Raw genomic sequence first — 25069 nt, forward strand, 5'->3', positions numbered from 1 at the left:
GATGATTGATGGTTTTACTTTTAGTTTGAATTGTGATTCATCAGCTTCCAATGTCTGCATGTATGCATGGTTTTAACATTTATATTTTGTTAGCCTCCTGACAATTTAGCAGATTTAGTAGATTAACAAAGCCAAAAGTTCAATAATTTGTTGAGGTCACCATAACTTAAAAAATGTGTTTTCCGTAACACTTTTAGTTTCAACATTACTGTCTTACTGTACATCCACACAACAACATTGTTTAAATGTTCATCTTTTTCTCTTTAATGGTTGTTTTATAGTTTTTGATACATCTGTTACCATAATTTGCCAAAAGCCAGTGATCCAGTGAACCTCCACAATGAAGCCAAATGTGATTTCTGGATATCTCTGAATCATCTGCTAAGCCTCTTTTGAAACATAATCAAGACATTAACAGCCTCAAATCAACCAAAAACTCACTTTACCAGTTTAAAGACCAAATACGATATATGATGTGAAGACATGCTACTAAGAACTTTTTCTGTTTTGTTTTGTAAATACAATGGTCTTCATAAGACCAAAATCTGCATTCACCATGTGATACAACTCTACCTTTCCTTCAGGGCAGCTCAATAATTTACCATTTGGTCAAGGACAACATTTTATAAAAGCAAATGTTGTCGTCTTCCAATATTATATACACACACCACTAGGGGTGGGCGACATGGGCAAAAAATAATGTCTGATATTTATATATTTTTGGGGATTTTGGCGATAACGATAATCAGTCGATATCCTTTAAAATGTGATTGGTATTGTCTGAGGTAGGGCTTGTGTCCACCAAATGCGTTTTTAGCGCAGAGCGCGCTCACAAACTCATTTTCCGAGGGCCCAGCGGTGTTAAAAGTGGAACAGATTTCGACTTTAAGCGCTCTGAGCGCTGCGCTAAAAAAGTATTTTCGAAACTAAACCATTTCCATGCCAGAGAGGTAGACCCACGTCTCAGCACTAAATCATCTGAAGTACCGGTAGCTTCAGGGACTGGAGGTGCTTGCATTTTCTCTCTACCATCACAACATGCTGCTAAACTGTTGAAAGGAGGATGCTAGCGAGAGGTCATGTGATCATGTCATGTGATCACGTAGGCCCACTAGTCGTGTGACTGAATCCTGCCATGCTGTAGAGAGCATTGCTGCACCTGTATTAAGTGGATGTGAGGAGTTTCCGTGTACATTTCAATATTTTTGGCGAAGTAATTTAAATACTCGATAATGGAAATTTGCACATCGTCAAAACAACAATGACAATATTATCGCAAACAATATATATCTCCCATCCCTACACACCACACACACACACACACACACACATATTTAGTTTAGAAATATGTAAGTATTTTGCTTTGTTTATTTTAGTTTATGAGATGTATAATGCTTTACATGACCCTGTGGCTTTCTAAAATCAGCAGAGAAGATCAGATCATAACGTACCATTCTCTAGCCAACCTGTGCTAATTGTAAATGCCACAGTAGCTCTGGAGTGCTTGTTTCAGCACAGCTTGTTTACATCTCTGTCAACAGTCTGTTGTAAGATGCCATCACAAATATAGTCATGAGCCAACCATCACTCAGAGTGGCAGCTTTTCAGCACATGGTTTATTTTAAGATCAGGTGTGACACGATACGATACCACTCACAAGTGTGTAAAATAAGTTTGAATGTAATTTCTAGTGCTTGTGTATCACTGCTGTTGAGCAAATTACATGCAATATTGTCACATGTAAAGATTAGTTGAGTGCTGCAGGAATGAATCCTAAAATCAGGAACTGAGTTAGCATTTTAGCACCTCAAAGTTAGTGGGTTTCTTCAATGGGTTTTTGGTTAGATGCCTGAAATAAGGCCTGTACTTAAAACAAGCTTAAGAGATTATTGAGATATGACATAAAATACATCAATAAATACCCCATTTGTAAAAAGGTAGTTGCTAACAAGTGGCTAAGAAGAGGTTGTTGGTGACATTAAACATAGCACACCAAACACAGAGACTTTTCTACTCACTAGCACACCTTTTACAGCCTCATTGTGTTTATACTTGCGCTCTTGCAAACTATTCTAACTCAAAGTTTAGATTTTAATTACAAGATTTATTTAGAAGTTGGAAGTTTAGCAGTGGTGACGCTGAAGTCAGGCAACCATGTTGTTGTAGAACGCTGATATTGGACGATTCAGCTAAACCCCACATTAACTTCAGTGACAACATACTGTATGTTAATGTCCAATGCCACCATTTTTAAAAGATTTGTTTTATACAATATCAGAGCATGGTTACCACAGTATGGTAAGGTTAGTGAAGGATCAGGCGACTTAAGGTTAGTAAAAACTGATAATAGAACAAACCTGCCTATAATTAAAATGTTGAGCACATATCACAATAACATTTTGCATATAAAATAATAATATTAAATGTTTTACATTTCGAATTTCAGTAGACATTTTTAATGTAACAATTAAACATGCATTATATTAAGAAATTAAATTATTAAGTGTACTGTATTTCAAGTGCAAAAAACAGGACATCATCCCTCACTGGTTTCCCACTCAATAACAGTGTCAGTAGTGTTGCTTGCAAGGTCTCTGCAGTGGTGGGCCACATGGATATTTCCACAGTTTTAGGTGTACAAGTCTATGTTTGAGAGTGTGTTTGTCCACACACAGTTGAAACACTTAACATTAACTTAAACTTGAAACAAATGAATTGCACTTATCTTGTTATCTTGGCTTATCATTACAATACATGCTATTATATGTATTAAAAACAAATTTCCACTCAATAATATCACAAAATAACTAACTTATTAAATAATACACTGTTGGGAACTGTTGGGTCTCTGTAAATAATTTTAAAAGGAGTTCGGTCTAGACCTGCTCTATTTGAAAAGTGTCCTGAGATAACTTCTGTTATGAATTGGCGCTATACAAATAAAACTTAATTGAATTGAGTTGGACAAAAGTTATTACATTATGTGCTCAACAATCTTATTACATTATATGCAGATTATTATTATTATTACATTATCAGTTTTATGGCACATTACACTATATACATTGCAAGAAAACTCATCATTTCAAGGTAACTGCCTTCACTAAATTAACTAAAGTTTTAAGTCAAACTCGAACTTTTAAGTTTTGAAATACATTTTTAAAAGTTTTGTTGACCTGTAATCTTTGGTTGAAATAATTTACTTTTCTTCTTTACAAAAAACTTGAATCTTTGAGTACTACTAAGCTACTAATGTATAACTAAATCATATATATTATCAATCATATATCAATGATATATGAAATAATATTTTTTAGTAAATTATCATTATTATTAATTTATTTCAAAACTTAAGAGTTTGACTTCAAACCCAACTGTAACGGAGTTACTGTGCTGGTTATACAGTTATATAGTTTTTCCAATAATATTTGCTACACAGTGCATCAGTACACGTGTTGCAAGCTGTGTGTTTCACCTTGTTCAACCCCACTGTACTACATGTTTATGAAAAACCTGAGTGGACCACATATAGCTTAACACCAAAAGCAGCTTCATGTCCTTCCACATCTGACCATTAAAAAGGATCTCCACCCTAAACACTGAAAAAGTTTACAATGAAGTATCACATACCATATGGTGGAATATGTATTTACTACATGCAAGAGCTCTAAGTCAGCTGCATAGAAAACTCGTCTAAAAATAACAATTTGAAGTCTGTTTTATACTTTGTGTCTCTCAAGAGTGTTTCCGAAGGTAACACTGGGATAACAAAGCACTTCCACATATTTTTATTACTACAGTTGGTTCTGCCTTTTTGTTGTTTTTGTTATTAAGGATCATCTGAAGCTTGAATGCTTTCAGCCAAGCTTGCACAGAATCTCACATTTGCTTTCAATTACACCAACTGTGGTTTTTATGGCAGCAAATAGAGGTTATACTGAAGCAAAACAGAAACTCAAGAAAATCTTCAGGCAAAATTATCACAAATAAAGGTGCTTCTCATTTGCCTCAAATGTCTCCTCATTCCCCTAATTTCCTGTCTTATCCTTATGCAAGGTAAAGATAAAAAGGAGAGAGGAATCGATTAAAGACGATTCGATAGAAGATCTTTTATCCTCGCTCAAGCCTCCTCCAGGCAGCCTCCTCGCTCCTCAGACCATAAATAAGGGAAATAAGATGATGGACACGATTGATCGTTTTCACCTGAGGATTCAGGATTGAAGAGACATCAAATAAGGGCACATGAGAAACACCCTACGTGGAGATTAAAGGGATAGTTTGGGTATTTTGAAGTTGGGGGGAGATATGAGGTACTTATCCAGTCAGTGTATAGTAGATGGCTTGCAATGCGCCCACAGTTTTGACAAGCAGACAGGATTACCAGCATGGAAGCAGAGCAATGTACTGCTGTGGGTGGGAGCTAGGGGTGTAGGAAAATATTGATACATTGGAGTACTGCAAAATGTCTTTTTGTGATATATATGTATGTATATATACTGTATATACACATATACACGTGTGTGTGTGTGTGTGACAGTGAGGTAGAGCAGTGAAAATATTCTAAATCATACACTTAAACTGATAATAATATTTTTAGGTGTCTAAAAAACTTTTTGTTGATGCTCTGTTCACAGCAGTGCATTGCTTATCTTCCCTGCCAGGACTCCTGTCTACCGTATACACTGATTATAGATAGGAACCTCACTTCAAAACCCATTTTAAACTGCTATCAATTGCTTGTGGTTAACACAATGCACAAGCATATTTCCTAAAATTGTGTCCTTTTAAGAGCTGATATGTACCTAATTCAAACAGACAAGTCATATATAAGAGATTTCTGAATTAATTATGGATACATTATACTAAAGAAGTATACTCATGTTGCTACGGTAATAAAACAGTAGTATACATAAAGTAGCTGAATGTGGTACAGTACACTGCATCACTAGCGACATAATTTCTGTCACTGTTTAAACTTATCTGTACCTAACTTCTCTGTTAGATGCTATGCATCATGTTGCCTTTAATAGTATTTATTGTTTAAATTATTTAATTTATTCTTTATTTGGATTTCTCTGAGGATGTTGTGTGTATTATATATTAAGTAGCCATGTACAGTATATGTTTTCCCATTTAGTGTTCTTTTATTTCTATATGGCATATTCAGTATGTAAGAGGGTAACACTTTACCTGAAGTACATGTCAAGGCATCATTACATCTACAGCATATTGATATAGATATAATGGGCTATTGTATCTCTCAATGTATTTGACATGAGTCTCATTTTCAGTTCCCGGAGCATGTTCTTTATGAAATGTATGGAGACTGGCGTGTGCCAATACAATTACAGAGTTAAATTATAATAATTTCATACATTTTAACTTAAATTTACTCACCCCGCCAACACTGCCTTCGGCTCTAGGTGGGTGGTCGTCTGTCTCGACCAGTTGGGGTGAGAGAGAGAGAGAGAGAGAGAGAGAGAGAGAGTCTGACAGACAGACAGACAGTTACACAGCAACAACAGTAGCAACAACTACACTAATAGTAGTGACTGATGATGATGAACATGACAACAGCAACGATTGGGGACAATGAGCAGTGACAACAGTAATAATAGTAACTGTAGTACTAATAATATTAATAATAATAATAACAATAATATCAGTGATATTAGCAATGGCAGTCAAGCAGGACCATGGCAGGAGGCTCCACCAGGATCCATGAGAACCTGCGAGACGAGAAAGCACAAGAACTCCGGGAGAAATCCCCCGATAGTCTAGGCCTATAGCAGCATAACTAAGGGATGGTTCAGGACTCACCTGATCCAGCCCTAACTATAAGCTTTATCAAAGAGGAATGTCTTAAGCCTACTCTTGAATGTGGTGAGGGTGTCTGCCTCCTGAACCACAACTGGAAGCTGGTTCCACAGGAGAGGAGCTTGGTAACTGAAGGCTCTGGCTCCTGTTCTACTTTTAGAGACAATGGGAACCACAAGTAGGTCTGCATTCAGAAAGTGCAGTGTTCTAGTGGGGTAATAAGGTACTATATAGTTCCTGTCAGTACCCGTTCTGAATTAATTGGAGCGTCTTAATGGACTTATTGGGGCAACCTGATAATGCAGCTCATCCAAGATTTTTTGTCCTTAAGACATGTTTGTAATTTAGATAATTGATTAATTTCATCGGGCTTGAGATCATTCATAATTTCAACTTCATTCAACAACAACGGGCCGTCTGACAAAAGTTTAGCTGAAAATGGCACGCCACATCGTTTTATAATATAAAACGTCTAACATAAAACAATGCAGTTAAACTGACTTTGTTGCTAATGTTTGCTCTCGTTGGATGCAGTTATGATAAGGTATAAAGCAACACTGAGAACTTTATTTAAAAAAATATTTAATTGAAAAACTAAAAAACACTAGATTTGGAGATGCATGTTTTTAACTGGACAGTGACAACATCTTATGAATCAGTTTCAGATAGCTTTTCTAAAAATTTAAAGTTGTTATTAATACAATTATTAAACTATAATGAAGTTGGCACTTTGCATGGCAGACACTGCCATCAGTGTATGAATGTACGCGAATGTTATCAGGAGTTTGGTCTAGACCTGCTCCATTTGAAAAGTGTCCTGTGATAACTCAGAAGAATTGGCGCTATACAAATAAAATTGAATTGAATTGAATTGAATTGAATTGAATGGGGTGAGTGTGGCATGTAGTGTACAGCGCATTGAGTGGTCGAAAGACAAGAAAGGCACTATATAAGTACAGTTATCATTTTTCTTGGCACACTCCAGACTCCATAGAGTGAAACCAGAAGTGGAAAGAGTAATATCCAATTTACTGATTTAGTTACAACTACTAAGTTTTCTAAAATATTTGACAAGGTACACATACACAAAATACTCCACATACACCAGTTTACACTCTACACTAAAAGAGTTGACCTGTACTTTAATTGACCACTACATCAATTACAACCATTAAATGTAGGCCTAAAATGTAATTCTGATGCCTCCTAATCCCTCATGAGCAAAGCTTCAAATAAAGTGTTACTGAGAAGGGGGTCACCTACATCAGTGGTTCACAACCTGGAGTCCAAGAGGGAGATCCAGGAGGTCCCCGGAAAAATGGGGAATATTTTAATTTCCATTCTATTTCATTCAAAGAGATAATGTATAAGAATGACTATTCTGTCCATAGGTTTCACACTTTTTAATGTTAATCTGCCAAGCTGCATAGACAGTTATGGAAAAACTCAATCTTATCAGATGAGGATCCTTGAGAATACATTTAATCACATACATGTCAGTTACCTGATGTGTATCAGTTTGGGGGTCATGGCAGCAAGGTTGAGAACCACTGATCTACATGACCTGATGACAGCTGTGTCTGGATGAGACTGCACTGTGGCCTGTCCTGCTCCATATACTGCCAGGAACCACACAGCGTGTTCTGTGCCTGGCGCCTGCCTCAATACCCTGCCTTACACAAGGACTCTAACCTGTACTGTATGGCACCACTCATATAGAAGACAGGATTCTTCCATGAGCAGTTGAAGATTTTAGGAAAACAACCTCATATAAGAAATGTTCATAGTCTTCATGTCTGTCATGGTACTGTATTATCTTAAGTATATTCAGAATTTTTGACAATGTGCTCTAAAATGCCTTCCGACCACTATTTTTGTACATTATAAATAATAAAACAATCCAGTTTCCAGAGTGGAATCAATTACTTCTTTTTGAGAACACTCTTTCTATACCAATTTGGTTTTTACTGCCGGTGGTTCGAATGGGTTTGGTTGGTAATAGACCCGACAAATCAGTACATATGAATTCAATTCAATTCAATTCAATTTTATTTGTATAGTGCCAATTCATCATTCATCATTCATCATTCAGAAAGCACAAGAACTCCGGGGAAGAAGTAAAGTTAGTAACATGCATTAATGGTACATGAATGAGTGCAGAAAGAGAGAGAGAGGAAGGGAGGAGCTCAGTGCATCATGGGAAATCCCCCGGCAGTCTAGGCCTATAGCAGCATAACTAAGGGATATGAGGGAGGTAGGGTTGTGCCGATGGAAGATATCATCGTCCATCATGATGGCTGACCGACATCACGATGGAGAGCCACCATCGTGGGGTGGCTGTGGCTCAGAGGGGGTCGTTCCTTAATCGGAAGGTTGTGGGTTCGATCCCCGGCTCCTCCCTGAGCAAGATACTGAACCCCAAATTGCTCCGGTGCATGCATTGGTGTGTGAGTGTGTATGAATGTTAGTTTCTGTTCGATGGTTTGCCATCACTGAGTGAATGTGTGTGAAAGGGTGAATGTGGCACGTAGTGTAAAAGCGCTTTGAGTGGTCGGAAGACTAGAAAGGCGCTATACAAGTACAGGTCCATTTAACATTTACCATCGTGATGCCATGCCCCCCACCCTGTCAGACACACACTAATCCTATAGTCTCCTATAGTTAAACTAAAAACTTTGCAGGGATTGCTCTGTAAATGAAATTGAAAATATAATGAATGCGTATGCATGCTATTTTAAATACCATGCCAGAGACGTGACGTGTTAGTCTGTGAAAATACTGTGTCAGACTACACAAATATTGATTTTGACATTGTTAGCCTCTTGTCTTTTTTACATGTCTTACACTGTACACTTAACTTTAAATATTTAATTTTGTACAAGAAAACAGCCCTTATTAATGAATTATTAGTAGCCTATTGTAGTGTATCAGGACATCTTGCTCATTGTCACATAGCTCTTCTGTGGCTACTGCACTGAAGTGGCAGTTTAAGAAAAGCCCAGACTTCAGCGAACGTCAAATAACTTTTGTCTGGTTAATAGCCTACTTTTAAAGACAAATTGCCTTGGCCATAATGTCAAATCAAATGAAAGAATGAAGATTATTCTGATAACACACATTTATTAAAACACAGAAGAACAACAAATCAAGAACAAAAGAACGGGAACAACACGCAGACCGAAACTCAGGATTTCCATTTCACTTATAATTAGCAGCACAATAAACTTTTTGACGTGCTAAGCATAGGCTACAAAATAAATTCAATTATAAATGATAAATTATTGAAATATTGTAAAGTGGTCATATGCTACACGAATGAATGTTTAAAAAACAATAGGCCTATGCAAAATCAAAATTCAATAGCTCTGTAACGGATTGCGAAAAGTGCGTAAAGAAGTCTAATATCTTTCACCACAGATAATGTTTAAATTTCGATGTTTCTGGCCAGAAATACCAACATATTCACTTTCTCTGGTTTTAATAAGCTGCGGATTGGAGTAACTACACTACCCGCTGTGCTGAAGACCCGCTCTGATGGAGTACTGGTAGCACATATGCACAGATATTTCCGTGCTAATTTTGCCATGAACAGAAACCTTTTTTCGTTCGTTTTCCACCAAGTCAGTGGGTCCTCTTCCCCATCAATGGCCATTTCCTGAAGGTACATGGTCATTTCTGACTCGACCTATTGCTCATCAGTGAGCGTGGCTGCTGTTGCTGCTCTCTTCCCAAGAAGGCTGCCCAAAGACCACTTTTTTTTCCTAGGCACGGTGGCAGCGCTGGCATCTGGTTCCTCTCCCTCTTTTCCAGCATGTGAGTGACCAGGTCTCTGTCACAATCTCTTCCATCATTTCAGATTTTGTGGAATGAAGTTCGGGAGGTTTCATATGGTCCCCTCGGTACCTGGGGTCAAGCAGTGTTGCTTTGACCCTCATCTGACTCCTCCAGCACACCTTCTAAATGGGCTAACATGGGCAGCAGTGAGGACACCCTTACGTAGTTTTCTCCGGGGAGAATGTCTGTGAAGTCCGCTACTGGCTTCAGCGTGTTGTTCACAGATTCCAGAACACTTATGTCTGGCCATGTCAGCTGGGGGAGTGGGCGGCGGCTTTTGTCTTGGGCAAACACACGTTTGATGGCTTGGTCCTGCTCCAGCATTCTCTCCACCATTTGCTGTTTTGAGCCCCATCGTGTTGCACAGTCCTGTCAGTAAAGACACATTCAGCCACTGGCTATTAATGACTGGCTTTAAGTTGTTGCCTAGATAATGACCCCATAGCAGTCCCTCCAGATAAACGCGATTATGCGATCGCATAATTCAATGCATAATCAGCCAAGGAAGCACTTATTTTAACAGAAGATGTCTGTTTTGTATAGCTACCTCTGTAAAACAGGAAGCACACATTTTATTTTTTTATATTTTATTTATTCATTTTTACAGAAGTTGTAGCATATTCCTTTTGTAAAGCTACAGAACTTCTTTGACTCATCAATGTTTTGTAAGTTTGACCCATGTGTTTATTAAGGTCTGAAATAAAACAAGATGAGAACTTAAATATTCCCAGCACTTTCTGTGATGTAGTATGCTTGCTTATCACAGGAAGTACTAAGAAATGACTCTTTACATTAAGGTAATAGCCTAGTGAGAACAGGGTGTTGGGGGAATCACTTTTTAATAAAGGACTGCCATAGCCTAAACTGCAAATAGGCTTTACATATTCATGTTGTGTGTCTCGCAAACTTTCTCTGTGTTAAATGTTCGTTTGAAAAGATGCAGATAACATTAAATAATAAAATAAATATTAAATAATTTAAACAATAAGTTGTTCGTTGTTAGATAACAAAAAAAATACCGTGATCAATGAGTGCTCAGGGAGTTTCATGTCCACTTGTGCTTTCTGCAGCTCACGTCGCAGTGATGCAGTGACAACAGTGGGATTATCACAGTCCCGGTAAAATCCAGCACTACGAGTGGAAGAGTCAAATGGCAGCAGATAGATTACAACGGCGGCTGTGGCTCAGAGGCAGAACGGGTCGTCCACTAATCTGAAGGTTGTCGGTTTGATCCCCGGCTATTGCCGAACATGTCGAAGTATCCTTGAGCAAGATACTGAACCCCGAATTGCTCCTGATGCCGTGCATCGGTGTGTATGAATGAGTTTCTGTTTCTGTCCGCTGAGTGAATGTGTGTGAAAGGGTGAATGTGGCAAGTAGTGTAAAAGCGCTTAGAGTGGTCTAGAAGACTAGAAAGGCGCTATACAAGTACAGCTCCATTTACAACACTACTATCTAGCAGTTTGGGCATTAAACACAAAACAAAATGAACCACTGCCTTAAATAAACTAAACTAATTAAAAATCAATAGTGTTCTTACATCCCTACCAAATAATGTACCAGTAACTCAAAAGATGATGTTTCTGTGAGAAATTCAAAATGATGATTTTGATAATTTGTTTTTGATAGATGGTAATATTTACTATGATATTTAATCTATAATGGTTAACACTACAATTCCCTGACTGCCACTGCTGCAGACACAGTAGAGATCCCACATGAAGCATCAGGGCTGTTCACTCCACCACCGCCATCACCACCATCAGAGGTTGACACATACTACCAGCAGGTTTAGCACAGTGCTATTTGACTTAATCCCAGCTACATAGGGGTGAAGGGTGTGTGCTCTTCCCCACAGAACAAAGTGTGCTAACATCACATATGTATACAAAAACCTCACCTTGGCCAAACAGTCTGAACCCTGCATTTAAGAAACCTTAATGTAAAAAAAAAAAAAAAAAGATGCTGCCACCTGTTGGCAGAAATAGTTTGTCACACATTAAGCAATCCTGGACTCAAACCAAGCTCAAATTCCATATACTACACCACTTTAACTGGGCTTAGGAAGTCCTGGTCAAGTATGCAACTTGTACAGTGTGATGTAGAAACCTGAAGCCACCAGTGCACATCCACTGAGAATGGACTTTACAGTGAAGTAGGAGACATCTTGTGTCCAGCAAGACACATCCTTAAAAAGTAGATGACTTTTCAAGGATTGTAATGTGGAAATTATACTTTTTTTGTGGAAAAAACATCAGACACACATCAGTGTTCCAAGCAGACTATTTGTATATATATCTTAATACATTAAGTATGTCATTACTGGACATCAGAGCATTTTGTTGTACAGTAAAAGTAAGACATACAAATTGCAATACCACAATGTAAAAAATATCTAATTTCAGAAAAGTATTGGAAGCTAAAATTGGCAGCAGAGAGGCCTTTCTCACAGTTGTATTATAAGATTATTAATTCTTATTCATCAACACATTACAGCATTTTAATATTGTAGCTGGTCAGGTGAGGCTGTTTTTACTTGTTTATATATAATATAATATAATATAGTAGTATAATATAAAGTGCATTGTATTTTATAAGCTGATGAATGTAGTGAAGTAAAAATGGCAATATTTTCCTCTTCAGTGTTGTGGAGTAGAGGTATATAATATATATGATGTTCATAAATATTAAGTACAAGTAGGGTTACCCTCATACTGTAAGTAGGCTACAGTGCTTGAGTGAATGTGTCTCCAACACTGGCAACACTTTATAATGAGGGTACAAATCATATACTTAAGTGATACTTAACTAATGCATAACTCATGATGATTTAATGCATGAATTAATGCGGGATGTATCATGAATTCCTGTTGCTCACCACTAAAAAAGTCGCAATGTCTTTTTGTGATTAGTTTACACTTAATAGATCATCTGTTAAGGAATGTTAATTCATTGTTGCGGTACTGCATAAATGAATTGATATGCGACCAATTACGTATATGGATTTCGCTGACATTAAAGTTTTTTTCAGGACCTTACATTTTCTCAGCCTCTGCTGTGCTATGCAAGCTTCATATTAGCCATATTTCAAAATAATATTTTTAACATTTACAATAAATTTTTGTATGTTTTTTATTGAAACCCATTTCTGCCAATGTAACAGGGAAAAAGTCCCATTGGCAGAAATGGGGTTCCATAAAAATACCAGTGGGATTATTCTCATAGACTTATGAGGCAATTTTTTAAATAAAGAGACTGAGCAAATGCATGGGCCGGAACTATACTTCTATGGATTCCTGCTAATTCGGTCGTATATCAATGCATTAAATCAGAATGAGTCATGTATGGTTTGTTCCCTATTATAAAGCGTTACGCACATGTATCAATCCTGCACGTTCAGTGTGAACATAATGACGTGGATGTATGAAAACATGTACCTCTGTTCCAACATGACGAATACGACAGCAGTCGCACATCACTATTTTTACCTCTCAGGGTTGCCGTAGTGTTTTGTAAAATTTAGCGCGAACTTTAATACCAACCGGAATACACCGAGGGGAAAGTGCAACCACATATATATCTGTCGCTATACTGACAACACTTCAGTTATATACAGTCAGTGTTTTATAAAGTAACACACATGAGCGCCATTGCTGTGGAAGTGAAGCCGGCTGAGCCGATAGCGTTAGCGGTTTCTGGGTAACGAGCAAGCTAGCAACACGGAGAGCTGAGGAGTCTCGACACAGCAGCCTCGTCGAGGAAACAGAGAAAATGGTGAGCTAGACAAAGTATTCTTATTAATGTCGAGACTGCGTGCCATGTGTTGTCTACCAGCTCTAACTCTTTAATCTCAATTATCTTCGTATAAACTAACTTAACGTTACCAGAGAAGGAGTCTTGCACCAAGTCAGGTTGCTAAACGGAAGCAAGCAGGAGACTCCTGTGAAGATGAAGATGAAGACTGGACATGTAACGTTAGGACTGTAAGTAGACTAGCATGACTATTACTATACACACACAGCTGATACATACCATAGAGCTGACTGCAAACCACCCTGTTGTTGTCATACACCAAACGTTGTTCTTAAATCTGTTAGTTAAATGTTTTCTTTCTTGCTGGCACATGCACAGAGCTAATAGAACATGTCTTTAGATATTTCCTGAACCGTAAGCAACCACTCTTCTATTCGGGGTCATTTGAGTCACTTTGTAATGTTAATTTCTAGAGAAGAGTGACTTTTAAAACGGGTGTATTTAGTGTAGAGCCTGATTTCAAAGGAAGAAATTCGTCTCATATAGGGATTTGATTTTATTGGTACAAAACAGTAGTGACTTTACAGATACAACAAGAATAAAATACACAAACTGTTAAACAGAAAGAGTGAAGAACCAGTTATACTTAAGTGTAATAATGATGGTGACATAATGTGGTTACTGCAGATTAAAAGGGTATTTTATGTGGGATTTATTATGGCATTTGTTTTGTATTGTTGTTAGTATTGGAGAGGAGAGAAACCTATCATAATAATAATAAACAATTATTAAATAAAGATAATAATAGCAATAACGAACATGAGAATATTAATGATAGATGTATTGCAGAGGAAATAGTTACGATATAATATAGTACAAAACAAAATGAAAATGTTTATATTATGTGTTGAGAAAGGAAAAATTGTAATTAGTGAAAAATGAATAAATGATTTGTAATTGATTTATACTTTTATTAAATATCAATGTATTGATTTTTTTTAAAATATGGATTTTGCACCGAAATGACTTTGCAAAGATACTCAGAAGACTGCCTGCTTAAACAAATACATTTTATTAAAGAATATTTCAGTTAAATATTCTTTAACATTTTCAATACTTGAACATTACATGGTCTTTGGACATTGGTGAGAGCCACTGCTGCTCTCTTACTCTGTGCAACTGTTACTGGCTAGTATTAAATATATATTATGTTACGATGTACAGAATAATGCACTTGAATCAATCAGTTCTGACATACTGTACCCCGCAGTTGTGTTCTAAAATGTTTCTGTCTCATTAATTCAATAATAATAAACAGTTCCGGAAAACAGCATGTTACTGGCTAAGATTAACATGTGTATTAGATTGTGATGTGCATGGGAAAATGGAACTGTATATGACTTTTCCTGGCATTATATATTTTGAATTAAATAACACATATTAGTCAATCACTAATACCTATCCTTTCCCATGCCACCTGTTTGGAAAACAGTACAATTTAGAGAGTGTAAAATAATAATGAATGCGTATCAGTGTTGGTTAACATCGGTGTGGTTGGAACTAAAAATTTCTCACAGGAGAAAAGAAGAAAAAGTGACGGTGAGATGAGAGAAAACCATATTTCTCCCTTCAGAAAGCCTCTGACACAGCTGAACAACTGGCCTGCAAGCATGGATGGTGACAAACATGTAAGCATAGTTGAGTACTATGGAATTCAATCTTTGCATAAATGTTGCATGTGAATACACTAATGGCTGTAATTTGATGCCATGATGGCTCATATGTTTGAAATCCCTTCTACAGGAGGCATTTATTCGAAGTATCCTCTCCAAGCCATTTAAAATTCCAATTCCAAATTACACAGGTAACAATTCTCTTGTCACTGTGGCTTCTTTTTCATGTGTAGTGCAGGAGGTAAAGATTTACTTTCACTGCTCTCTTGTTGAACTACCCACAGGCTCTCTAGGAATTAGGGCACTTGGTCTAAAGCGTGCAGGAGTAAGGAGAGCGCTGCACGATCCTTTTGCAGAGGATGCTCTAGTTCTTTATGAGCCCCAAACTCTGAGCGCTCATGACCTGATCAAAGCTGACAAGTAGGTTCAAAACACACAGAACCCTTCCTCTATTAACTATTTTATTAACAGTGACAATGTTTGATTGTTGGTTAAAGCTGTACCAGCCAAGTTTGTATGTTAAGAACTCCAAATAGGAGCAGGTCGAAGGTTGAAACTACTACTTAAGTGGGAGGTCCTGCTCTCCCCAGACACAGCACTCACTGCCTGCAGATCAGAAGACCATTTTTATCTTGAGTCCTCACTTCCTATGTAGAGGTTTCCCATAAGGGATGCCAATACAAGAAATGTAATATTCAATACCAATACCACTGAAAGTCCATGATTCTCAATACCAATTTGATACCACTGCAAAAAACAAAATGAGTCCATGTACTTCAGCATACACTCCTTTTATTAAAAACATTTGAACATTATAAACAACAACAGTGGCATGTACCCTTCAAGTAATAAATGAAAAGAAACAACTACTCAGAGTCAGTGTTCTCTTTTCTGTTGCTTGTTTGCTTTCCACTCTAGCTGATCGTCTGGTTTTCATATCAACTATCTGCCAATCAATATCAGCCTCTTAATTCAGTTTTACAATATCGGTGCACCATGAAGTGTTGCATTGTTCTTCGTTTTTATCACAGTTATAGTTTTGTGGTTTGTGGTAATTTTGAGATTTGTATTGACTTCGACGTTAGGATAGGACCGTGCAGTTAATCAAATATTATCAAAATAGTGCAGTGTGCAAATCGCAGAAGCTGCAACTTTTTGATAAAGGTAAAATGACAAACATGGTTATTATAATGAAGTACTGTAGTTCTGAAGAGATGCCCTTTCTTAAATCTGGAGAATCTTGTTCACCAGATTTAAGAAAACATGTTAAATTCACATTCATCATGTGTAAATTTAATTTGTGATGCAAAAATGATCACAATCATAATGCAATATCTGTCAAAATAGTTGTAATATGATGGTTTGCTATATCGTATGGCCCTAATTACGGAAGAATCCTCTTCCTCCTGCTTGCTCTGCAGGTGTATGAAGAGTATTTCCAACATGTGTGAACAACACTCAGACAATGTCCCAGTCTGATTCTCAGGATGTTGTTCTGAGTTTCTTGCAGAAACAGTTCTACTGGTTTTCTTTTTGACCAATTTGAGGCAGAGCTGCACTTCTTCAGTGTGTTGTTGTTCCAGTGGCTGCTGTGGCTCAGTGTACAGTACACATGTAGTGTAAAGTGCTGGGAGTGGTTGGAAGACTGGAAAGGTGCTATATAAGTACAGTCTGTTTACCATTTACCATTTTCCTTTGCCGTTTAATAGTAGACTAGTTGGCGCCACATATGTTGTCCTGTCAGGTCCAGAGAAATTGAGTCCCTGGTACCTACTGTACTGTGATAAAGGATTACCATCATGTTTTCCGGAATTTGACATCGACTTGGCACTGAAGTGTCAGTTTTTGTGACATCCCTAGTGAGTACACAGAAATTGAAAAAGCTGAGTAACTGAATGGTGTTTTTAAATGATTAATGTTGATCAGGTGTATGGATTTGTAGACTTGGCTTGTACAGCTTTAAGAAAATAACTTCACTGGCATTTCTACATCAATTCTTGGAGTTTTTGCAATAAAGGTAAATATTTGACTGTTCTTTGCCCTGTTCAGAGAAAAACTACCAGTCCATGTTGTTGTGGATCCAGTTTTAGGAAAAGTGCTCAGACCCCATCAAAGAGAGGTAAACCCAAGATTTATTTTTTCTTCTTTACTTTATCATAATAACAGTGTTAAACAGTAGCGCTGGGAAATCTTAATGATAAAAACTGATTGAGAACATTGTTTGTTCTTGTACCTTAGAACAGAAGATTGTCAAAACACACGTACTTTGGTTTTTCTGGAGCTTTCACTCACGTCTCACAGTCTTCATCCCTGAGATGTGACGAGACCATGACATGCAGTTGAAACCTCCAAAAAAAACAAGTTTTTTTTTTCCACAATAAATTAGATTTTCTTTTCTTCTAAATTAAAAATGGATGTCTTTGATTTCCTGAGGGGGTGAAGTTCCTGTGGGAGTGTGTGACGGGCAGACGCATCTCAGGATCGTACGGCTGCATCATGGCCGACGAGATGGGTCTGGGGAAGACTTTGCAGTGCATCACCCTCATGTGGACCCTGCTACGCCAAAGCCCCGACACCAAGCCAGAGATAGACAAGGCCATTGTGGTTTCACCTTCCAGTCTGGTTCGCAACTGGTACAATGAAGTAGGAAAGTGGCTGGGAGGACGTGTCACCCCAGTGGCCATCGATGGAGGTTCAAAGGATGAGATTGATAGACAGCTAGGTGGTTACCTCTCCCTTCTCATTTGATACCTTTTCATAGAGCAGTGTTGGTCAGAAGAAACTTTAACCTCATGTTTGTGTTAGAGTAAATACTATAGGGGTCAGCTTGAAGGAGAAGGGCCGCAGACACAGACTTCTGCTTCATTCAGACAGAATTTTGCAAAATCAAAACCCAATGTTTTGGCTTACACTTACATCTGGGGCCAAACAGGAATAATGTGTTGAAGTCCATTTTATCCAAATCCGTTAAATGTTTTTATACATACAAGGCATCCTATAATAGTCCAACTGGTCGAGACAGACGACCACCCACCTAAAGCCTAGGTTTCTGCCTTTTAACAGGCAGTTTTTCCTTGCCCTTGTCGCCAAGTGCTTGCTCATGGTGGTACTGTTGGGTCTCTGTAAATAATGTTATAAAGAGTTCGGTCTAGACCTGCTCTATTTGAAAAGTGTCCTGAGATAACTTCTGTTATGAATTGGCGCTATACAAATAAAACTGAATTGAATTGAATTGAATAATAGGATAATTGCATCATTCAGTAATCAGGCCATTATCTGTGTCACCTGTACACATTGTTACACATTGCAGCGCCATCTCTTTGGTTAAATCAAAACAGCTGCCTCTGATGGCACCCACCTGTCAATCAAAGTGGTCATTGCCTTATGGTAAATGGTAAATGGACCTGTACTTGTATAGTGCCTTTTACACTACATGCCACATTCACCCTTTCACACACATTCACTCAGTGATGGCAAAGCCAATCAAACGGAAACTAACTCATTCATACACATTCACACACCGATACTATGCATAATCTTAATCCTTAGTATAAACAGGTGAGTTATATAAAAAATTCACCCCGTCATACAGTTGTCATGAACGGGGACATTAGCTATAGAGACCAAAACTTGTTTGCACCAGGCTGTAAACATGTTTATTTGCCTTATGGAGACTCACTTCGGGATCCAGCCTCAAGTGGCTGTTAGAGGAACTGCAGTTTTGGGTGCCTAATTTTTAAGCCACGGAGGTTGCTGCTTTAACAAAACCAATCAAAAGAACAAACAGTAAAACAAATTCCACTGTCATTTCCAACATTTTGTTTAAATGAAAATGATGAATGAAATGAAAGTTCATCTTATCTTGTAAGAAAACACCTCAAGACACCTTTTCGTTCAGCCCATGTGGTGGTTGTGTGTTTAATCTTAATTTTTCTGTCTCTCTCTCTCTCTCTCTCTCTCTCACCCCAACTGGTCGAGACAGACGACCACCCACCTAGAGCCGAAGGATCTGTCCTAGGTTTCTGCCTTTTAACAGGCAGTTTTTCCTTGCCCTTGTCGCCAAGGTCTTGCTCATGGTGGTACTGTTGGGTCTCTGGGTAATTAATGTTATAAAGAGTTCGGTCTAGACCTGCTCTATTTGAAAAGTGTCCTGAGATAACTTCTGTTATGAATTGGCGCTATACAAATAAAATTGAATTGAATTGAATTAATCTCAACATGGCTTCCTTTTCAGACGTAATCATCAGGGTTTTTTGGACAAGGTGGCACAATCTGAGCATACAATCTGTCTCTTTTTTCAACATTTCACATTTAAAAATGGGGTCTTGAAAAAAAATCAAATTTTAGGCCATAAAACGTGATTTTGACAAGTCTTAAAAAATTGATTGGATTAATGAAGTTTGTTACTATGTTTATGTTAGAATATGTCCTTTTAATAGTGTTGATTAGTTTTCTTTATTTCCCTGAAGGGAAACTGTATCTGCTTAGTAACTGGTCTGTTTTCTGTGATTTCTAGTGAACTTTATGTCTCAGTATGGTTTGAGAGTACCGACCCCGATCCTGATCATTTCATATGAGACATTTCGGTTGCACGCTGAGGTTCTGCACAAGGGCAAAGTCGGACTTGTCATCTGTGACGAGGTATTTCATCTCATACATTGTACTTCAAAGCTGTCAAAGATTCTACAATGATGTAACATTAATAGTTGTGCATGTTGCAGGGCCATCGGCTGAAGAACTCTGACAACCAGACATACCAGGCCTTAAATACCATGAGTGTCCAGAGGAGGGTGCTGATATCAGGCACTCCCATCCAGAACGACCTGCTGGAGTACTTCAGCTTGGTCCACTTTGTTAATGCTGGGATCCTTGGTAAGTAGCTCCACACACACAAAACAGCTAAAATACATTTGAGTGATTTCTGCTGTTTGTCCAGATCTCCTGTATTGTTTTCTTTTTTCACCTTAATGGCAGGTACAGCTCAGGAGTTTAAAAAGCGATTTGAGCTTCCCATCCTCAAGGGTCGTGATGCTGATGCCAGTGATAAAGACAGACTGACAGGAGAGCAGAAACTCAAGGAGCTGATCAGTATCGTCAACAGGTGAGCTAAAAGCATTTATTTTTTTAGATTTTATCTTTTGGGGTTTTGTTACTGTTTTTTATTTTATTTGTCTTATTATTAATTGTATGCCTGTTTGTGTATTTATTGCTTCTTTTGCGTTTTAATATTGTTTTTCTTTTAATGTGATATTGTCTTTCTGAATTCTTAAGTCTATGTACTGCCACACCTTTTCCCTAAGATGCAGTTTATGTCTTTATTATTGTGACACTGTTTGATTTGTTTCTAATTACGTGCTTCTGACACTACTTACTTATTTAGATGAGGTTGGACTGTGACACACATAAGTGTCATTTCATAAGTTTAGTTAGTTTAGACTAAAGTTTGGCAATATGACTTCAAATTATGTGCACACTTAGGCAGTGACCTTATTTAGTTAATTATTGGTAGTAATAATAATAATAAATGCTTATACACAAAACAATTTTTGTACAAAAAGCTTCCTCCAAACAATTTCTTTCACATTTTGAGTTTTGCATCATAGTGTTGCTTAAAATACTTATAATAAACACTGGGTGTGAAAATGTTTTGATTACATTTAACTGTCTTTTTGAAGTTTAACATCCCTCTGTAATACTGACCATGTTCTGTCTCAACAGGTGTTTGATAAGAAGAACATCTGATATCTTGTCTAAGTATCTTCCTGTGAAGATTGAGCAGGTTGTGTGTTGCAGGTAGGTTTCTGGTGAGAGGTTTTGAAAAAGCAGTGATGGAATATTTCAGTTTTTTTTTTATCCCTTTATAAGATGAAATAATATACTTTTTTCATTCCCTTAGTTTGAATAGACACGTTTTCAACCGAAAACTTTTAACCTTTTTGTTTATTTACCAAAATAAGAGGAGCAGATAAGAGCGACAGATGGAGAGATAGAGATTTGTCCATACAATTCTTTTTTTTTAGGAAAATCCTGCACAGTATGCCTTTTAAATCTGGAAATATGGCTACAAACACATCTTAGTCTGTTCTCAAAAAGTATTGAGCCCCAGCCCTGCTCTCTGTATATTATATTTTTATGTAATATTGAATGATATTTCATGTAAACCTTCAGGCTGACTCCACTGCAGACAGAGCTCTATAAGCGCTTCCTGAGGCAGGCCAAACCCATTGAGACATTACAGGAAGGCAAAATAAGTGTCTCCTCTCTGTCTTCCATCACATCTCTCAAGAAACTGTGCAATCGTAAGTGCTTAAACCAAATATAAAAATGCTGAATCTGCATGATAGTGATCAGCAGAAAGACTGTACTCTTTTTGTTAGACAAGCTGACAATGTCTAACTAGTTGTCTTAAAATTCATAGTCCGTATTGTATGTGTATGTTTATTTAGAATCTTCTACTGCTTTGTAGAACCACTAACCACTGCTCTGTGTCTCAGACCCAGCTCTCATCTATGAGAAGTGTGTGGAGGGTGAGGAGGGCTTTGAGGGTGCGTTGGATCTGTTTCCACCTGGCTACTGCACTAAAGCTGTGGAGCCACAGCTCTCTGGTAAGAATAGATGTACAATACAGCTCACTACAGCTCCGGTGGGGTTAAAATTCCATACAAGTATTGCATTTCTGCTAGTGCTGTCAAACGATTAAAATATTTAATCGCGATTAATCGCATTAATGTCATAGTTAACTCGTAATTAATCTCAATTAATCGCACATTTTTATCTATTCTAAATGTCCCTTGATTTCTTTTTGTCCCATTATTTTTTCTCATTTTAATGCTCTTATCAACATGGAAAAGTGGATCAGCTTGCTTTGTGCAAATGTTGTTTTTATTGAAAAGTCATCCATTGTCGCCTGGCTTTGACGAGGGGGCGGAGAATTCGCATCAGCTGTGTGCTTGGCCATCAAGTGGTATTTCAGGCTGGACGTGCTGCGATGATAGCTCAGTTCACAACGACAAAACACACAGATCACTTTGGGCTTATCAATGGAACCATTTGGCAACTTTTTAAAAGTAAACTTTCCATTCAGAATATTATTGGCATCCATTTCAGCGTCTCGTGCTCGCCATCCACTCAAAATGTAAAGGCTCTTATAAGGCTTGTGTATACTCGCTGTTCCCGACCTGTCGCGCGACAACGTGACGTCAAAATGACATATTATCTCACTGAGCGCGCCAAACAGGAAGATGGACAGGTCGTACGATCCTTCAATGAAGGAACACAGAGATGCCCAGAGGTGCCAGAATTCATAAAAATCCCATTTTCCTTTTTCAGCTTTGAGCTCGCCAAAGCGGAAAAAAGGAAGAGTGGAGCGCTATCTGGCCGAAATCCTTCAATGAAGGAACACAGAGATGCCCAGAGGTGCCAGAATTCATGGCGTAAACAAGTGGGCGGCATGCTGTTGTTTTGTTTCCGGTCTAGCTAGCCGGTGTGTGTTGGTTTTACGTTACTAGTGTTGCAGCATTAAAATAAAACTACAAAGTTAAACAAACGTGAATCTCATGATAAAAAATACGGCCTAAAATGTCCTGGCGTTAACGCCTATTAAACTGACAGCAGTAGTTTCTGCCAATAGAGCCTCTAAATGTTATACACAGTGCCTGTCTCTACGATTTGAGCACAGTTTTTTTTTTGTAGTGTAAAAGCGCTTTAAGTGGTCAGAAGACTAGAAAGGCGCTATACAAGTACAGGTCCATTTACCATTTTGTAGTTTGCCATAAGTTTGTTTCTGGAAAAATGTTTTGTCTTCCTTTTTATGGGTAAGAAGTTGCTTCCTCTGTTCCAGGGAAAATGCTGGTTCTGGACTACATCCTGGCAATGACGAGGGCTACAACCAGTGACAAGGTGGTGCTCGTCTCCAACTACACACAAACACTTGACCTCTTTGAAAAGCTGTGCAGATCGAGAAGGTGCTTGTTGGGAAACCAGCATTTAATTGCGTCTGTATTATATGATTTGTCAGTCAAACTGAGTGCCAACCCTCCTCTTTGTCTTTTACAGATACCTCTATGTTCGACTGGACGGCACAATGTCCATCAAAAAAAGGGCCAAGATTGTGGAGAGATTCAACAGTCCATCTGTGAGTTGTAAACAGTTTTAACACTGAGAGCTTTGAAAAGCACTTGATCGGAATCTGAAACCATCTGTTTCTCAGAACCCAGAGTTCATCTTCATGCTGAGCAGCAAGGCTGGCGGATGTGGCCTGAACCTGATTGGTGCTAATCGCTTGGTTATGTTTGATCCTGACTGGAACCCAGCCAATGACGAACAGGCAATGGCACGGGTGTGGAGAGATGGCCAGAAGAAGACCTGCTACATCTACAGGCTGCTCTCGGTCCGTTTAACAGAGACATAACATCAAACAGATCAGCACCACTTCTTAATGTCTATTTTAATTACTATTAATTAGTAATACGCAGTAGTTTTCATATAGAGAAAACTTTTTTCCTACTGATAGTTATTAAACAAAGTTCAGGACTTCACAATAGATATGTCAGAGCAGAGAGCTCCAGATAGTTTGACTAGTGTTTGTGTGCTGACAGACGGGGACGATCGAGGAGAAGATCCTACAGAGGCAGGCCCACAAGAAGGCCCTGAGCAGCTGTGTGGTGGATGAAGAGCAGGACGTGGAGCGTCACTTCTCTCTGGGCGAACTCCGAGAACTCTTCATTCTTAACGCGGAGACCACCAGTGACACACATGACAAGTAAAAAGCAAAGTTGTCTCACATGCCGTTTATTCTGCTGAGAATTGGCCCTTCCTAAGTCCCGCTCCTTTTTGCTCTGTGCTCCAATAACAGAAAAGCAAGCCTCATTCAGAACCTCTTCCTTCTTTCCTGTACTTAGAAAAGTCTTGAAAAGACGAACACATTTTGAAGGTGGTTAAAGGATAAAAAGACAAGATAAGACAAGATGTTCCTTTATTGATCCCACATAGAAGAAATCCAAGTCAGACACAGCAGAATAGGGGAATGTAGTGCAAAAAGTAGAGAAGTGTAAAAGTACAAAATGAAAAATATATACACTATATGCAATATGCAGTAAAGTGGTGTGCAAAATATTTTGAGCTGCATATGACTAAAAAACGAATAGTTATTGCGTCGTAAGTTGACGTTTTTTTTCTCTGCGCCAGCGTCTTTTTCCTGTTGTTCCCAGAGAGTGTCTAGAGAAAAAGTGATGCACCCTTTGCAGAAAGGCGCTGGTTTCATCACATGCACTTATTTTTAGGCAACCAATTAAATATTAGATGGAGGACTCATCACCTTAGTAACCAAGAAAATGAAGGAGAATCTTGATATGTCAGACAAAAACAAATGAAAAGAGGGGGTTCTCTACCACGTTTTGCTGTCATTTATGGTAGTGTTGTTCTGTCTCTCTGGCATTCACCATTTCACCAGCTCATGGTTTATACACCTGGCCACCCAGTGGTTTTCATTGTATTCAACATAACAGTGTATGTAATGTATTGACCCAGCCTCTCTTCCTCCCTCTTGTGGTGTTATAGGTTTCGCTGTCGCCGCTGTGTGAATGGCAGGGAGGTTCGGCCTCCTGCAGACGACTCCGACTGTACCAGTGACCTTTCCCAGTGGAACCACTGCTTCGAAAAGAAGGGTCTGAGGGACCAAGTGCTGAAAGCCTCCTGGGACGCCGCGGTCTCCTTTGTCTTTCACCAGCGCTCGCACGAGGACCAGAAGGGTGTAGTTTAGCAGGAGAAACACAACACACTTTCTATCACACTACCACATGGAGTACAGTATCTATTTATTTGTTGTTGAGTTTTTCTGTTGATTTTTTTTATTAAAAACAGAAAAAATAAAGGAGAATGATTGTTTGAATCTATCTGTCATGAACTTCTTCACATACAGTAAATAATGGTATTCACAGGATTGGGGCCAAACTCACGCTATTTGTGATGAGTCATAATGTAAACGTCAAACC

The 25069-nt window shown here is 38.2% G+C and overlaps 1 protein-coding gene and 1 long non-coding RNA gene across 2 annotated transcripts in view; both read left to right on the forward strand.

Annotated features, from left to right (window-relative positions):
• Positions 1-8310: 8310 nt before the first annotated feature.
• LOC127350851 (uncharacterized) overlaps positions 8311-25069 on the forward strand; it is a 40139-nt gene continuing 23380 nt past the window's right edge. Inside the window, exon 1 of the long non-coding RNA XR_007880662.1 lies at positions 8311-8401. This is a non-coding gene — a long non-coding RNA (uncharacterized LOC127350851). The remainder of the gene's footprint in view (positions 8402-25069) is intronic.
• On the forward strand, positions 13100-24966 carry rad54l (RAD54 like). The gene is made up of 18 exons (XM_051377806.1): positions 13100-13425; positions 13539-13634; positions 14982-15092; positions 15208-15268; positions 15362-15497; positions 17127-17196; positions 17511-17799; positions 19594-19718; positions 19799-19949; positions 20052-20178; positions 20796-20870; positions 21246-21376; positions 21572-21682; positions 22918-23041; positions 23133-23211; positions 23287-23466; positions 23675-23838; positions 24636-24966. The coding sequence occupies exons 1-18, from the start codon at positions 13423-13425 to the stop codon at positions 24835-24837; spliced, it is 2235 nt and encodes a 744-aa protein (XP_051233766.1). The 5' UTR covers positions 13100-13422; the 3' UTR covers positions 24838-24966.

Source organism: Dicentrarchus labrax, unplaced genomic scaffold, assembly GCF_905237075.1.
Source record: "Dicentrarchus labrax unplaced genomic scaffold, dlabrax2021, whole genome shotgun sequence".
Lineage (NCBI taxonomy): Eukaryota > Metazoa > Chordata > Actinopteri > Moronidae > Dicentrarchus > Dicentrarchus labrax.